We start from the raw sequence: 18537 nt of genomic DNA, 5'->3' as shown, positions 1-18537 counted from the left end.
ATACCAATCACTCATTCACCTCATTATCTCAGGGAGCACCAAACTGAAGATAGTTGCTTATGTGCGGCTAGTATCCAGTATTCGGGAGATAGTGGGTTCAAACCCCACTGTCGGCAGCCCCGAGGATGATTTTCCGTGGTTTCCCATTTTCACACCAGGCTAATGCTGGGGCTGTACCTTAGTTAAGGCCCCGGCCGCTTCTTTCCCACTCCTAGCCCCTTCCTGTCCCATCGTCGCCATAAGACCTATCTGTGTCGGTGCGACGTAAAGCAACTTGTAAAAAAACTGATGCTAGTGAAATTTGGGTATAGATGTTTCTTGTGGGTCATAACCTCATAAGTAATAAATAAATAAATAAATAAATAAATAAATAAATAAATGAATAAATAAATAAATAAATAAATAATTTGAAACTACATTTCTAAGGACTACAAATATGAAGAAATAGAGCGGTAGATCAGATACTGCTTTGATATTTAATTTTATGCCCCTTGGTAGCGTTGATAGGTCGTGGCTTGCTATGATAGGTAATGTTCATGCTCCTTGGTAGCGTTGATAAGTTGTGGCCTGCTGTAATTAATTTTTATACCGCTTGGTAGCGTTCATATATCCTGTCGTGGATTTCTCTTATTTGTGACAGGCAGAAAACCGCATGCAAAGAACGGCTAACTCAATTTGTACAGGGCTTAGTTATATAGGGTTATTCTAAATTAGTTACCTTAAGGTAACATTAAATAACTCAGTATACATAATTATTTCACATAATTTATTTTCGAAACTCAAAGTGACATAACCTCAAATGTGTCTTCCACACAGTATTCAAACTGACTTACCATCACTCAATGCATGAGCCAGTTGCAACTTGTACCCCTTACACTGCAGTCGTCGTTATCGTAAAATTCCTCGGGAATCACTTTATGGTTTTGGGCGAGTGCTCCATAAATAATTTAGTTATACAAGCTGTATCCGTGATGAAGTTACAAACTTTCAGGGGTAATGGAGGACGGCAAATGGATTGACTTGAGGTAAGGAACCGTATTCCGGAAACGTTCGAATCAAACGTTTTTAATAATTCAAGTTGTTTAACGTCTCTCCATTCTTAACAGACGCCGGGGTGCTTTCCACAGATGAAGCCTGTTTCACCAAGGACGGAATGCTAAATAATCACAGTAGTTATCTTTGGGCCGATGAGAATCCCCACGCTACAGTTGTGAAGAACTTTCAGCACGTGTGGGCAGGCATAGTCAGTGATTATGTAGTAGGGCCGTTTCTTCTTCCTCCCCACCTACATACAGAAGTGTACACAGTGGTGCTCAGAGATGTGCTACCCTCGTTCCTGGAACACATCTCACTTGCCCTTCGTCAACGGATATGGTTCCAATATGATGGAGCCCCACCTCACTTTAGACCGAGGGTTCGTGAACACCTGGATCCCTGCAAAGTGGATAGGAAGAGGAGGTGCTGTTTCGTGGCCCACTTGTTCACCTGATCTCACCCCACTTGATATCTTCTTGTGGGGGCATGTGAAAAGCTTTGTGTATGAGACGCCTGTCGAGACTGAAGAGGATATCTTGGTAAGAATTCTCACCGCCTGTGGCGCTGTTCAAACGACACCGGGGATATTCGAACGGGTACGACAGAACTTTGTGCGACGATGCCATGTCTGCATTGACGCAGGGGGACGCCATTTCGAACATTTGTTGTAGATGGGGCAGCTTGTGAAACTTTTACAGGTAATCGGACTTAAATGAGTAGAATTTTGCTTAACCTTTGGCTCGATCGTTTCCGGAGTACGGCTCCTTATCTCGAATTGATCAATTTGCCGTCCTTCATCATCCCTGAAAGTTTGTCACACACATCACGGATACGCTCTGTATAACCGTCTTGATGGGTAGAAATCCGCGGATATCCGTGAAGGTAGTGTCTTGGCGGATACAAACTGTATGGCAGTGCGGATAATTTTGCTGATAATTTCTAAATAATGAAGTTTATTGATTTTCACCCAGGTATACTCTTCTTTTTGCTTGTGGTTAGGCGACCCTTGACATTGGTATGGAAGAATGATGATATATAAAGAGCCTAGAAACCATAAAGCCGCAAATCTGACCTAAGCCTAACTGGCTCCTGCCCGCAATCAGTGGAAGGAAGGAAGGAAGGAAGGAAGGAAGGAAGGAAGGAAGGAACAAAGGTCAATACCTCGGTAGTTGTCGCAAGAGAAAATCCCTCATAAACCTGCAACCGTAGGGGTTCTGGTGCCAGCTGTCAGGCCTGTTTTATTATGTTAACAGATCTATCCGTTTCAATACCTTGGGTGTAATTTATACTGTAGTTAAGTATTTAAATAATCCGCGGATAATCATTGTGCGGATACGGATATTATTTTGTGTATCCGCGCAGGGCTCTGTTGATAGGGTATATATTTTAATGAGCATTTTTCTTTTTTTGTATATGGTTCAGGTTTAATTCATTTTAATTGTTTATTATTTGTATGTACCAGTGTTTAGTATGCTCTATCCATCAAGGAAGTGTCGGCACGAATATTGTTTTTACGCCTCAGTAACTACTTTTGACGGTACTCGGAGACGCCGAGGTGCCGGAATGTTGTCTCACAGGAGTATTTTTGTGTTCCATTAAATCTACAGACATGAGGCTGGCGTATTTGAGCACCTTCAAATACCACCGGACTGGGCCAGGATGGAAACTGCCAAGTTGGGGTCAGAATGCCAGCACCTCAACCGTCTGAGCTACTCAGCCCGACAGTGTCAGTACTTGGGGGAAATCTTGTAAATAAGTCTATATTTCAGCAACACCAACAATCTGGGTTAAAGAGATTGCAATGGTCAGTTTAAAAGATATACCGGTATGTTTGGTTCCCGTTGTTGTGATGCCGTCACCTTCCGATTTCCTCTGGTTATTTGGGAATACCTAAGGGGTTAAGTTACCTGCAGGAAATAAAAATAGTATCACTTTATAAAGGTAAGGGTTATTCTGCCCGAAGGCAGGTCCGAACCTCCGCAGAGGCTTTCCTGAGCCGGAGTTTACGTGCGGTAGGGTGGCCAGTTCCTTTCCGCTCCTCCATTCCCTTACCCCCCACCAACAGCGCGTGGCAACCCATCCAACTCCTGACCACGCCCAGTGTTGCTTAACTTCGGAGATCTCACGGGATCCGGTGTTTCAACACGGCTACGGCCGTTGGCTATCACTTTTTTTTAAAAAAATGATTGAAAATAAATTGGATAAGTACGAAAAATGCTTATTTTTCAGAGTATCGCTAAAACTACTAATTACCGGGCGAGTTGGCCGTGCGCGTAGAGGCGCGCGGCTGTGAGCTTGCATCCGGGAGATAGTAGGTTCGAATCCCACTATCGGCAGCCCTGAAAATGGTTTTCCGTGGTTTCCCATTTTTCACACCAGGCAAATGCTGGGGTTGTACCTTAATTAAGGCCACGGCCGCTTCCTTCCAACTCCTAGGCCTTTCCTATCCCATCGTCGCCATAAGACCTATCTGTGTCGGTGCGACGTAAAGCCCCTAGCAAAAAAAAACAAAAAAAAAACTACTAATTCTACGAAAAGAAAATTAATAGGATATAACTTGTAGACAATTTTGTCCTCTATCTTTTTGACAATAAACACTTTTGTGCCAGAATGGTCCGGAGCTCAGATATTTGGAATACAAAAGTTTTGGTGCCATTTTACCAATATGGGAGTGTCAGCAGAAATTGACAGGGTTGCATATTTAGCATGTCTTCTGAGTCATCCAAATGTATATTATTACCAACTTTTTAAAACTACCTTATGTAATGCAATCTAACTATCGACTGGTCTACAAATGCAGTAGGCCTACTAGTTACAAAAAGCTTACCATAAATGGAAACATCTCTAAAATGAAATGTGGGTGGAACTCACCGGAGGAACGTATTGGTAGATATAGCAAGCATGTTTCTGTATTTGTGCACATCAGAGAAACATTGAGTACAATTTATAATTTCTGTTCTTGTGCTATATGTCATGTTGGTGTGTTTCAGACTTTCTATAATGAAGGGGACTACATCATACGGCAAGGTGCCCGTGGAGACACATTCTTCATTATCAGCAAGGGTCAGGTAAAAGTGACCATCAAACAACCCAACACCTTGGAGGAGAAGTACATTCGGACCTTGCAAAAAGGAGACTTCTTTGGCGAGAAGGCATTGCAAGGGTAAGTAGAATATTTTTACTGAAGCAAGATATTGTTTAATTGGTGTAATTGCAGTCTAGCAGGCTGTCTTATGAACCAGATGATGATCCTCTAGGTATCAATATCCTGTATTTCAAGTCAGTCATATGCCTCAAGTATGACAAATACTGTAAGTATGGTATATTGCTTAGATGTAGCATCGAGAGCCCTATTAATTCAGTTGTTCCTTCTTCTTGGCCTTTCATAGTAATTATTTTCTATTATTTCTGGCAGGGATTAACTTCGCTTAACTTGTCAGATAATTTCTCTGTTTGTAAGCTAGCTGTCAATAATTAGAAAGGAATCAGGGCTTGTCTAGTACTAGGTATTGATAGTTGATATAGAAACCATGAATTGGTAGCACTGAGTGAGTGAGATGAAGTGTGAATGGAAATAAATTATTCTGGTAGGAATTATAAGGTGTGATCAAAACGTTTCCATTTGAGGGCATTGCTGCAGCGGACATGCACATAGTGTGACTCCAATGCGGGTATATAAGCACGGACATGTAAGCGAGGGAATTAGTGTGGCAGTCGTGTCGTGCCGAGGTGAGTGCGTTAAATGCAGCCACGTGAACTATGGCGATGTTATTACCTAATGCGTCCAAACAGGACCAACGTGCTTGCTGTTATTCTCTTCTTGGCTGTCAAAGGACAAACATCAATGGACATCCATTGGAGAATGAAGACTGTGTATGGGGCAGCATGTCTGTCGAAAACTACCATTGTGGAATGGTGCACCAAGCTCTGTGCAGGTCGCATTTCGACACAAGATGCCGGTTGATTTGGGAGGCCAGCGTCGTCGATTACGGACAACAACAAACGGGCGGTAGATGAGACGATCCCTCTCCATGCGATTATCATGCTTTCGGTCCCCTCATGAAGGCCTTGAAGGGTCAACACTTCCTGTCGTACGAGGACGTGCAGTAGGCAGTTGCGGGCTTCTTCACGCAGCAGGACACTTTGTTTTACCACATGGGGATCATCAACCTGGTGCGTCGGTGGCACAAGTGCTTCATTGGTCACGGTGATTTTTCCTGATTGGCATCCCGATTCAGGACTGTATGGCCATTGAATGGAAACTTTTTTATCTCCCCGTATACTTTCAGGTCAAGAGGAAATCACAAATCAAAGTAAGATACCACAAAGGGAATCAAATTAGGAAAATTAAGAGCAGCCTCGATTAGTGTATGAGGAGCAAAAGGCCATACGTAATTCAAGCATGGAGGATCTCGGAAAGAAGTATGAGTACAATTTACGAGCCTCATCGTAAGAAGTATGAGATAAAAAAATTGGGAGACATGGCACTTATGATTGGTGCTAGAGAGACAATTGCTAAGGAGATGGTGAACTTCTAAGAATAAAAATGTCCCAGACATCATCATCCAGACAATAACAGACTCTGTGCTGAAAATATTAATTCACGATTGTTAGACACCATTTGTACTCACTGACCTGAAATACCATGTATTGGATTTTCTTTTCTCCAATAAAATCAGAAAGAGAAAAGTGTTCCTGATGGTTTTTTAATCGTGAGTTTTAACTCAAACCCCACGTATATTTAAAAAACAGATATAAGAAATATTGTTCATAAGGACTGATTAGGAGGCTGATCATTTTGATTCCCTAATGGGGGCAGCTATCAGGTTGAATATCTCTTTCTTAAGAATGGCACTTCTCTATTTTTGTTTTCTGTCAATCATTTTGAAACATAGTACACAGAAAATATCAGAGCATCTTCTTTTGCTAACCACTTGCTAGACAGAGGACATGAACCTATAGACATCAACATGACCATGAAGTTCTCCTCATTACCCCCTAAAGGGCCTACCTTTAACCTTTCTTTTTCTTGAATTATCAATCCAAAAATTTGTAGCATTGATTCTTCTTCTCCACTCCTCCCATTCTTAAAACTTATTTTGTTATTAATTGAGGATGATTATTCCAAAATGGTAGAAAGTTCTCCAATAAGATAATTTGTCCCCTGTTCAAAAAAGAGTTGTAAGTTCAATATAATCCTATAGTATATACAAAAGACTAGCAGCACATGGACTTCGACTAATTACTAAGAAATCCGAGTACATGGAGTGCGGTTTGCGGACAAATGGAACCATGCAGATAGATGGCAATTTAAGTACCTTGGTTCTTTGGTCAATGCTGAGTGTGACACTATTCCAGATGCCCAGACATGAATAAATGCCGCCTGGATGAAGTGGTGGCAAACTACTGGTGTTCTCTACGATTGTTAGATACCATTCCACCTGAAGTCCAATGTTGACAGGTATGTTGTCCGCCCTGTCGTTCTGTATGGCTCTGAATGCTGGCAAGCAACAGTCAAACATGAACAAGCACTTCATGTCATGGAGATGTGCATGCCTTGCTGGTCACTTGGCCTGACCCAGCTAGATCATGTCACCAACATAGAAATCTGGTAAATCATGGAAATAGACAAGGTGCGTGAGACCTCACTTTGGTGGTGTGGCCATGTAATGCATAGAGAAGTTACTTTTATTGTACAGACAGCATTTTGCATCACGCCATCTGGAAGTAGACCACATGGTCGGCCCATGAAACGCTGGCTTGATCGCCTTCAAGAAGACATGCACTGTGTTGATCTTGTTCCAAACGATGCACTTAGTAGAACCAATTGGAGATTGGCTTGGAAAACAGTAGACCCTGCTCCATTTGAGGACAAAGGCTAAGAAAATGATGAAGATGATGATGAACATTTTGTCATCAGTGTTTAATAGATGTCAACATTCTGGAAACACAGAAAGTAAAGAGGACCCTTCAGTGTAAAATATTGACATGGTTGGTGTTGGAAAAGAAGAAGGGAGTTTTTGAGGTCGAAGAAAGATGATAAAGAGGAGCCTTACTTGAGCACTCTTGGATTCAAATGGATCCCACATTTGCCCCACATCGCAGAAGGTGTAATTTGTTGTAGAGTGACTCGCTTTTTCTTCAGGTATGCAAGACTGCCTTTATCTTTAACCTCATTATAATACTTCAGTGTTACGTTACTCATTCCTTGAAAATTAAAATTTTGAAAACTGGATTACACTATGTCATAAATGTAACTAATAATGTAAGGGCAATGACAAAGATATTGAGTATATGCTAATATATATATATTTACCATTAGAAATATTGGTTTACTTACATGTAATTTCTTTGTAGTGATGACCTGAGGACAGCCAACATCATCGCTGATGACCCAGAAGGTGTAACTTGCTTAGTTATTGACCGCGAAACTTTCAACCAACTGATCTCAGGTCTGGATGAGATCCGCACTCGTTACAAGGATGAAATAGTTGAAAGGAAGAGGTAAGTGTATCAGGAAAACTCCTGTAAAGCTTTTGAAAACTTTTTACTAAAGTATAAAATTAACTTTGTATGGTATCAGCAAGATTCACATTAAAAACAGCATGAAAACACTCAGCCATATAGTTACTCTTTCATGAAAATTCTGATTTTGGTAGTTGTAGATTTTGCAGTACTGTAATATTAATTAATGTAGAATTATTGATCAACTTAACACATTGTTGACCAGGTGATCCTCACACTGCCCATCCCCTGTGCTTGGACATTTTCTGAGCAACTTAATGTGAAAGCGCATGCATAGAATCAAATGAGCCTGGCTTCACTAACTTAGTACTGATTGTGATAACGTTTACTGGAAACCTTCTTAAGGAGTCCTAGTAATGTTTTGTGGTGTGGTAAGTTGTGTAACAATGACCTCGGTGAAGGGACACACATCAACTTATACAGATTTCACATTGTTTTGAAGGGTGTATACCTCCTTCATCAGAAGAGCTTGTACTCTACTTCTATCCCTTTCCTTCATCACCCACATTTGTGATTACTTCTAAATTGGCACAAAATAAGTCTTGTAGGTAATTCCTTTACATCTCTGTGGTACATCCCTGTTCCATATCAGTCCTCTCACACTCTTACACCTTCCTTTTTTCATTGAATTCCATCCTATTTCCTCCATTTTCTTACAATTACACTTCCCAGGTATTTAAAGCTTTCACCTCTTTTCAACTGCTCCCCTCCTAATCCCATGCCATAGTACATTCGGTTGTTTCTTTGTGTTGTTACCAACACTTTACTCTTTTGGACTGAGAACTTCATTCCATAAGATGACACAACTTCCTCCCATACACTGATCGTAAATCACTCAAAATAGACTTTAGGTGGCAATGTTCATGATTGTAAAAACTCATTCTAAAGTTTCAACATGAATTTAATGAATTCCTGGTTCTAAAGGATATCTTATTATTAATTTCAATGAAATGATAATATTTCAGGAACCTTTTATAAAGGCCACGGCCGCTTCCTTCCCACTCGTAGACCCTTCCTGTCCCATCGTCGCCATGAGACATATCTGTGTCGGTGCGACGTAAAGCAACTAACAAGAACCTTTTATAGTTACTATGTGTACATATTTTCTAATTCTGTATTTCTTCAAAAATGCTATTGAAATGTCTTTCCTGATAAATACCAGTCACCTGATTTATGTTTTTGCATTGCATGCGACATTAGGATTTTTTCAAGGGGTAAGTGAAGACACTCCTTTATAATAGCTCAGTATAGTGTGAATATTCTTTTGAGAGGTTATTTTGTTTTAATGTATGTTCATTGCTTTGCTGTAGGATCAACGAGGAGTTCCGGGACGTAAAACTGTCTGACCTACGCATCTTGGCCACACTTGGTGTGGGTGGTTTTGGACGTGTAGAGTTAGTACAGATAGCAGGTGATCCCAACCGATCATTTGCTCTGAAGCAAATGAAGAAGAGTCAGGTAGGCCTAGTTATGAATGTTGTCCTTCTCTTCATAATGATGCTGTTACTATGCAAAATCTATTTCAGTTCATTTGTGAAGATGCTCTTGCATTTTTCCTGTGTTCTTTCTGTTTTAACTTACTGGGTGTCACTGACACTTTAAAGCATCAGTTTGATATTTGCTCATATGGCACTGCCACTTTTAAGCATTTGGAATCTCGTAGTTTTCAATGCAATAGTTCGGGGCAGCCATGGCAGTCGCAGCGTGTGGGTATGTAGACACTGAAGCAAGGGATTTAAATCGACAGATGAATGTTCTAAGGTTTATTTTTAGTTTCCCTGTAAAGAAATGTATTCTTGTGGGGAAACCTTACACTTCTAATTATCTTCCTTTTCTCTGTGTCTAAAGGAGTCAGCATCTCAGTATTGTTTCCAGAGGAAATTAACTCTAGTTGTTTTCATATCACATTCAGCAGAAATTTGATTTTGTATCAGAGATGTGAATATTTCTGTTGATTGTTTGTGTCTGGTATAAAATTCCAACTGAATATTATGGAAGTATGTGATTATTGGTCAAATAGAGAAAGTAAAGAAATTCAAATACAGTACCTGGGAGAAATAATTCAAGAAAATGGTTTTGAAAAATCTACTGGTAGAAGAAATTTTACACGAAATGGAAAGAGCGTATGGCATCACTAAGAATTTTTACAGCAGGAAATGCTTATCTAAAGATCTTAAAATAAGGCACTTACAATACAGTACAATACAGTGGTGAAACCAGAATGTTTTTATGCAAGCAAATGTCTAGTCACGATAAACTGGAAATAGTAGAAAGAAGAATCATGAGAAAAATCTTAGGACCAATAAAAGCAACAGAACAGTGGAAAATAAGAAGTAATAAGGAAATATGCCAGAATGTAGAAAATATAACAGAAACAATATGAAAAGGAAGATTGCTACATTTTTGGACATATCTGTAGAATGTATGGTGGTTGTGGTAGTGGTGGTGGTTATTGTTTTAAGAAGTACAACTATGCAACCATCCTCTACATAACACTAATCAGGGGGAAGAAATGGAAGGGATCCGACACTTCGAAAAATAAAGGTATTGGCCAAAGGAAGACAAGGGCAATGAAGGGCGTGAAAATGAAAGACTCCCTAGCCCTTGGAAACCTAATAGCGTTGGGGTTGAAAAGAACAAGAGTTGACCAAGGAAGGTTGGACATGATAGATGGAACTGGGCAGCCTGGCACAAGTAAGTGGAAGCAATGCCAGGACTCAGCTAAGGGCTCCGTGGTCGCCAACACACACTCCAAAGTTCAGAGTCCCTGGGGCCCCTTTTACTCGCCTCTTACTACAGGCAGGGGATACCATGGGTGTTATTCTACCGCCCCCACCCACAGGGTGTGTAGAATGTATAACAGACTGACAAAATAGATTTTCGAGTACATTTGGGAGAAAATGTCAACAATGAGCTGGATATAAGAAGTCAAGAAAGATTTTGAAAAATAAAATAAAGGAAGAGGAAATGATAAAAATAAAGTTTTAAGAATGGAAGGAGTATAAGGAAGAATGAAAAGAAAACCCAGTCCAGAGTGGTCTGAAGATAGAACAATAAAGCATAGTGTAATGATGAAGGAATACTGGAAAGAACAGAAGAGGAAACAACAAGGAAGGATGAATTGAAAATGACAAGTGGTCCTTAGCAGGCCTCATCATAAAGAAGGTAAGGTAAGGTGTAGGTATTCTGCCCGAAGGCAGGTCCAAACCTCCGCAGAGGTGTGCCTGAGCTGGAGTTTACGTACGGTAGGGTGGCCAGTTCCTTTCCGCTCCTCCATTCCTTTACCCCCACCAACAGCGCGTGGCAACCCATCCAAATCTTGACCACGCCCAATGTCACTTAACTTCGGAGATCTCACGGGATCCGGTGTTTCAACACGGCTACGGCCGTTGGCATGAAAAGAAGTATGTGATACAACGAGCTAGAATAACATAGAGAGGCGGAAGCGCTGCCTGGGTGAACCTAATAGAACGAACGTCCGCCATGTTTCCTGTTGTCACACAAGCAAGGGGGCATGGCCTTTAAATGACGAAAAGTGTAGAAAATGCGCATATTAGAATCGCTGGGGGAGAATTAAAGGCCGTTGCCGAAAGCTTGAAGCATGAAAGCAAATACCGCCACTTCATCATATTGCGGCACGAGGCCAACATCACGACCAGTTGATTGTAGGGTAGTTCGAAATCATCGCACAGTGACATACGAATAGGCCTCGAAATCGGAACAAGAGCGTTACCCTGCTTGGCTGTTGTGGTTAAGCGTAAATTAGAATAAAAACGATGGACATAAATATTTATGACAGGAAACCTTAAAATCATAGGGACCTACAATAGGTTACAACCTCATTCTGTTCATATTTTTAAAATTATTGCATCCTCATGAGTACTGTGTTCCTTTCTTAATCTGTTCACCCTCCCGGGTTGGTTTTTCCCACGGACTCAGTGACGGATCCTACCTCTACCACCTCAAGGACAGTGTTCTGGAGCGTGAGACATTGGGTCGGGGGATACAACTGTGAGAGAGGGCTGCACCTGCTATGCTGAACAGGGGCCTTGTGGGGGGGGAGAAGGAAGCGGCCGTGGCCTTAGGTATCATCCCGGCATTTGCCTGGAGGAGACGTGAGAAACCACGGAAAATCACTTCGAGGATGGCTGAGGTGGGAGTCGAACCCACTTCTACTCAGTTGACCTCCCCAGGCTGATAGAATCCCGTTACAGCCCTCGTGCCCCTTTTCAAATTTCGTGGCGGAGCTGGGAATCGAACCCGGGCTTCCAGGGGTAGCAGCTGCTCACGCTAACCAGTGCATCACAGAGGCGGCCCATGAATACTTTACCACAATAATCTTTTAGTGTAATTATTTATTATAATGTAGGGGGGATATCATGTTTCTCCCATTACCATATCATACTGGGATTACTAGCTGAAAGGCAAGCTTGAAAGTTGTCCATTGTGAAGTGTGGCATAGTTTTAAAAACCAACGCAACAGACATCTACAATAAAGGCTGTATACATTTCCAAAATAGCAGTAAAATGCTGTATTTATCATACTTGGTGTATGTTTGAACGAAGTGTTTTTTGTGGTTATGTTTTCTTGGTGGTGGGCGCTCCATTTCCTTTATTTGTAAATGTGAATGAAAATTAAATAGGGCTGGAAATGTACAGAGCATAAGCAACTGAATTGAGTGGGATACCATTTATCTCTTTTCGCCCTCACAACGCATTGTTCGGTTAATTCCTTGTTCTTTAAACGAAATCTGAAACAAAATTCGACAAATAATTACCGTGGCTATCCGTACTTTCGCTAAGTAAACAATAAAATGGATTTAATTACAAACAGAAATTACAAAAAGGAATCTTGGCTATAATTCAGTAATACTTACTTAAAGTATGATATATCCTTGGTTTTATTACTCCGATTAGTACAACCATACGCTGAGCTTACGGCTGGCATTCTTGAAAGCCAGAATCTATGTTTTCACTTCTTAAAACTTAGGGAGTTAAATTGGCATGCACGATCTCCCTGTCACCTCAACATATGCTCTCGCGCCAATTCACTTTGTTTTGACAACCGTTAACATGGCTGCCCCTTATCAACTTGCTTCAAGCAGGGAGCGCTGATGTCAGGTATACAGCCCCTCTATGTTATTCTAGCTCGTTGATGTGATACAAATCAAAACTTTCACAGACAATTTTAAATATAAAATACCGCATAAATCAACTACACTCTCTTTGAAGCAAGAAATGTTAGTTATACGATGGAGTAATATTCAAGCTACAGTACTTCATATACACTTGTATTATAGGAGATATTTTTACCTCAAATCATAGTTCTAGTTCTTTACGCTCATTGAGCTGTTTCTCTCAGTATCCAGGGTTCTCCCTAGCCCTAGCCCTTTGTACAGACCGCCCGATTAACATAACCTAGATATATGTGCTAGTTCCTCAAGTCACTGAGTCTTTGGGTGCTCCAAATTAAAATTTAGGCCTAAATACTGTAAAGCCGATGATTTAAATGATAAATCTTCATTATTGTAAGCATAATTGCATCACTTACATCGGAGTTTAAATATTTACCTTGGGCTGATGACCTTCGATGTTAGGCCCCTTAAAACAACAAGCATCATCATCATCATCAAATATTTACCTTGACTATCACGTAGTGTCGTGCGCGAGCAGTGCCTGGATTGGCATGGAATCACAAGCAACCACTCTCTTTTGCATGATGTCACAAACCCATAGGGCATTCCACAATAACAGAGTGGTATGTGATTATGGACTAGAAGTTCAAAATACTCCGTTATGTCTTGTTCGGGATAACACTGAAATACACTGGCGGAAAAAATATCCAAACACCAAGAAGGTGTAGTGCTTGATTAATGAACATTGGTAGGTGTGTTTATACATCTGTAAGATGATGTTGATTCAAATTTCCTGCAAATAGCATTTGCGTGGCGCTAGTAGCGGCCCCATGATATTGCACATCAGGTTTGCTTTAAATACGGGCTGTACTGTGTAAGAGCATTAGTTACTTGTGAGATTGGATGGAGTGACTGTGAGTGGGTCATTAATACCTTTACTACGACAGAGAGGGCAGTATCAACAGCTCACTGTAGTTGAATGAGGCCGTATAATAGGGCAACGTGAAGGTGGATTTTCCTTCTGCACTATTGCAGAACGACTTGGCAGGACTTTTTCTACTGTGCATGCATGCTGGCAGCAGTGGTCATGAAAAGGTATGCTCGCAATAATACCAGGCTCCGGACATCCCTGTGGCAACACCAAGAGAGAGGACTGCCGTATTTGGCAGATGGCTGTGGCGCAGCGGACTGCGTCTGCAGCAGCAATTCGAGCGACAGTTGGCATCACAGTGATGCATCGAACTGTTCGAAATCGGTTACTTGAAGAACAGCTCCGAGCCAGACGCCCTGCAGCATGCATTCCACTTACCCCAAACCACCGCTGTCTGCGACTTCAGTGGTGTCAAGTGAGAGCTCATTGGAGGATGGAGTGAAGGTACGTTGTGTTTTCTGATGAAAGCCGGTTCTGCCTTGGTGCCAGGGATGTCAGTGTGTTGGTTAGAAGGAGGCCAGGTGAGCACCTGCATTCCACACTGGCCTATACCAAGAGTTGTGGCCTGGGGAACAATTTGCTATGACAGAAGGAGCACTCTCGTGGTTATCCCACGCACCCTGTCTGCTGATGTGTACATCTGTCTGGTGATTCGACCTGTTGTGTTGTCATTCATGAACAGCATTCCCGGGGGTGTTTTCCAACAGGATCATGCACGCCCCCATGCCGTTGTTGTAACCCACTGTACTCTACAGAGTGTCGACATGTTGCCTTGGCCTGCTCGATGCTCCGATCTGTCCCCAGTTGAGCACATATGGGACATCATTGGACGACAACTCCAGCGTCATCCACAACCAGAATTAACCGTTCCTGTATTGACCGACCAAGTGCAACAGGCATGGAACTCCATCCCACAAGCTGACATTTGGTATCAGTATGACACAATGCATACACATTTGCATGCCTGCATTCAGCAGTCAGGCGATTAATGGACCAGCATGGCACATTTGCGATGGCTTTTCTCGCGTGGATATTAAACTGTAGTCTTATGCCTTTACTCAATTAAATATGTTACCTCAACAAATTTAGTGTCAAAATTTTCACATTCTACATTCTTTATTTCATGGTGTTTGGATATTTCTTTCTGCCAGTGTATTTCTATTTTGCTGTTAATGTTTACCTGTGTGATATTATTGTTAATGCCCTGAGGTGAATATATTAAAATTGTGTCATATTCATTTTTTACGCAGTATACCCTGCCCTGAGGGGAATATATTGAAACTGTGTCATATTCATTTTTTATATAGTATTCCCTGCCTGGATACTCATAGCTGCCACCCAGCTGATGAAAATTTCTGGGGAGAACTCTGGTATCCGTGAAAACTTTAATGAAGAAACTGATGTTTATTGTATCTATGCCTTTCTTATTGTTCAAAATAGTGTATTATACTACTGTATTGTAACTTGTTGAATTCTGTTGTCTTTCGTATTATGAAACACACTCGTGTCTTGGTCTTTACAGATTGTCGAGACTCGGCAACAGCAGCATATAATGTCAGAAAAGGAGATCATGGGTGAGGCTAACTGTGAGTTTATTGTGAAGCTCTTCAAGACCTTCAAGGACAGGAAGTATCTGTATATGCTTATGGAGTCCTGTCTAGGTGGAGAACTCTGGACCATTCTTAGGTAAAGATAAAATAATAATATTATTATTATCATTATTATCATTTCTCGAGAGGAACAGACAGTTATGTTTATGTTTCGTAGATCTAGAAAAGGTATATGACAGAGTACCAAGGGAAAATATAGTAGCCGTTCTGGGGGACTATTGGATTATGGGTATATTATTAAAAGCAATCAAAAGGTATTTATGTTGACAATTGGGCTACAGTGAGAATTGATGGTAGAATGAGTTCTTGGTTCAAGGTACTTACAGGGGTTAGACAAGGCTGTAATCGTTCACCTTTGTTGTTCATGGTCTACATTTACATAGATCATCTTTTGGAAGGTATAAAGTGGCAGGGAGGGATTGAGTTAGTTGAAAATATAGTAAGCAGTTTGTTCCATGCCTTGGTCTGATTGGCAGATTGTGCCAAAAGCCTGCAGTCTTGGAACTGGGAACTTGAAAATAGTTGAAATGTGCATGATATGAACATTAGCCTTCCCAGGACTAAAGTGTTGTCAGTAGGTAAGAAACCTAAGAGAATTGAATGTCAGGTTGGGAATACAAAGCTGGAACAGGTAGATAATTTCAAGTATTCAGGATGTGTATTCCTGCAGGTTGGTACTGAAGTATATTAAGTGAGACTGATTCAAGGTGCAACAAAGCTAATGCAGTGAGCGCACAGTTGCGATCAACAGTACAGTATAATGTAGGAAAGAATTCCGCTCCTGGACAAAACTTTTACACTCGTCTGTTTTCAGACCAACTTTGCTTTATAAGGAGTGAAAGATGGATGGCCTCAGAGTATTGCATTCATAAGTTAAAAGTAACAGACATGAAAGTAGCGAGAATGATCATGGGTTGAAAGAGGTGGACAAAATGACAGGAGGGTATTTGGAGTGAGGAGATAAAGTTAGGAATGAACTCAGTTGATGAGGTTGTACTCATGAACCGGCTTTGTGGTGGGGTCGTGTGAGGCGAATGGAGGAGGATAGGTTACCTACGAGAAAAATGGGCTGATCATTGAAGGGAGGAGAAGTAGAGTTAGAGTAAGACCAAGACGGCGATGGTTGGATTCAAGTTCTAATGTTTTACAGATTAGAGTATAGAACTAAATGAGGTTATAGAATTAGTCAGCTCTGAATAGGGGATTGTGGCAGAGTTTAGTAAAAACACAAAGGGTTGTAGACTGAATGCTGAAGGCATAACAGTCGTTAATAAAAATGTTTGTGTGTATGCATGTATGTATGTGTGTATGTACGTTGTTATTATTATTATTATTATTATTATTATTATTATTATTATTATTATTATTATCACCACCTACTCAAGTGGTAATTAGTTCTATCTGTCCAAACAGCTTTGTTTACTGAATAAATTTAAATATTGATTGGCTGAATGTTTTATACAATTTTGCAGGGATAAGGGCCATTTTGATGATGCCACTACGAGGTTCTATACAGCTTGTGTTGTGGAGGCTTTCGACTATCTTCACAGCCGTAACATCATCTATCGAGATTTAAAGCCTGAGAATTTATTACTGGATATTAATGGTTATGTTAAACTTGTAGACTTTGGATTTGCCAAAAAACTTCAGGTATGTACATTTTAAAATATCATTTATTCAGCTGCAATGCTTGGTATCAATCATAATTTAAAACATAATACCGTACTGTATTTCATGACAGCTGGTGAAAAACTTTTACAGTTAACCCAAGTAAGATTACACCAATTTTTCAATCTTGTTCGTTACTTGGTATCTCTCTGCCCCTCCTCTGTTACCTTCCCAGTAATCAGTCTGTTGGTTTGTCAGGAGTCTTTCAAGAATTTTTTTTTCTTTTACAATTTGCTTTATGTGGCACTGACAGATAGGTCTTATGGTGATGATGGGATAGGAAAGAGCTAGGAATGGGAAGGAAGCGACCGTGGCCTTAATTTAATTGGTCTGTTGAAAAAGGCCACATCTCCAATTTTTCAACCAATTCACGTTTTTGTATGAATGCACTCTACTGATGTCGGCTCATCTTCCCTGCGAAAAGGCCATTTCTATATCGCTTCTGTACTGTTTAAATATGCAGTAGCCAGATCAGAGGTCATTGGAAACAGCCACATCTCTGGATAACTGGCCTTTTCCAGTGCATTGTGCTGGTAGTTTCTCTAGTCTTCTTGATTATAAGAGTTAGTGGCCGGCATACTACTAGAAAACAGTTCTGTCTATAAAAACTCTAGCAAAAATTCCTAAAGATCAAAAAGTGTCATTTCAGATTTCTCAATATATTATGTTTGAGTATAGGGCAGAAAATCCAAGTCTTTTGCAAGCATACAACTGAATTGATGGGCTATTAAAGGAAGGATTTTCATTGGCAAAACCTTCTGGTGGATGCCATCAACTACCTGTATGAAAGGCTTACAGTAATACCGATATAGTTGGTCCATTATTTGACATTATAAATTTTCAAGCTAACTCATTCCTGGTTGCTCGCATTTCGCCCCAGTGTGCTAAGTTGGGCTCATCGGTAGGTAAATAGCACACTTACCAAGACGCATGGCTAGTGCATACTATGGAGGCCACTGCGTAGGCTACTTGCAGCCACCGGCAGTGCCATTGCACTATGAGAGACTGTCTCATTTTCAAAAAATGATGCCTGCCTGGCCATCAGATGATACTGGTGTTGATTCCCATAGGGAATCTGAAATATTTGTCCCAAATGAGTAAATTTATAATACCAATATAGTTGGCCCGTTATTGGACGTTACTAATTTTCCAACTAACTCATTCTTGGTTGGCAGCATTTCACCCCAGTGTGCTAAGTTGGGCTTATCAGTTGGTAAATAGCACACCTACCAAGACACATGGCTAGTGCATACTACGACCTTACCGTGGTTCTAGGCCTCTGTATTCGGGAGACGGGACCGGGTTGGACCTCATGGCTGGCCCCAACTGTCGGCTGTCCTGAGCATGGCTTTCCATGGTTCTCCATTCTCCTGTACTAAGGCGAATGCTGGAACAGTTCCTAGTATAGGCCACGGCCGCCAACCCCTTCACCTTCTCCGAAAATCTCCTTCACCAAACAAATCTTCCGGCCTGAGAGACGGCATCACCCTCTAAGAGGTTCGCCTCTCCCCCCTTCAGGGGAGGAATGAAAACATTTTAGTAGTAGTAGTAGTAGTAGTAGTAGTAGTAGTAGTAGTAGTAGTAGTAGTAGTAGTAGCCTCCACATTATGCACTACCCATGCGTCTTGGTAGA

At 41.0% G+C, this 18537-nt stretch overlaps 1 protein-coding gene across 2 annotated transcripts in view; it reads left to right on the top strand.

Annotated features, from left to right (window-relative positions):
* The window catches only part of for (cGMP-dependent protein kinase for), a 442735-nt gene that overhangs the window by 400074 nt on the left and 24124 nt on the right, over positions 1 to 18537 (top strand). For both annotated transcript variants that reach the window (XM_067136425.2, XM_067136424.2), the window contains exons 5-9: positions 4026 to 4198; positions 7393 to 7539; positions 8871 to 9018; positions 15149 to 15312; positions 16709 to 16886. In XM_067136425.2, the coding sequence (XP_066992526.1) occupies positions 4026 to 4198; positions 7393 to 7539; positions 8871 to 9018; positions 15149 to 15312; positions 16709 to 16886 (810 nt within the window). The remainder of the gene's footprint in view (positions 1 to 4025; positions 4199 to 7392; positions 7540 to 8870; positions 9019 to 15148; positions 15313 to 16708; positions 16887 to 18537) is intronic.

Source organism: Anabrus simplex, chromosome 1 (genome assembly GCF_040414725.1).
Source record: "Anabrus simplex isolate iqAnaSimp1 chromosome 1, ASM4041472v1, whole genome shotgun sequence".
NCBI classification, from domain to species: Eukaryota; Metazoa; Arthropoda; class Insecta; order Orthoptera; family Tettigoniidae; genus Anabrus; species Anabrus simplex.
Note: the sequence above shows the minus strand (reverse complement) of the source record. Positions and strands in the feature narration are given on the sequence as shown.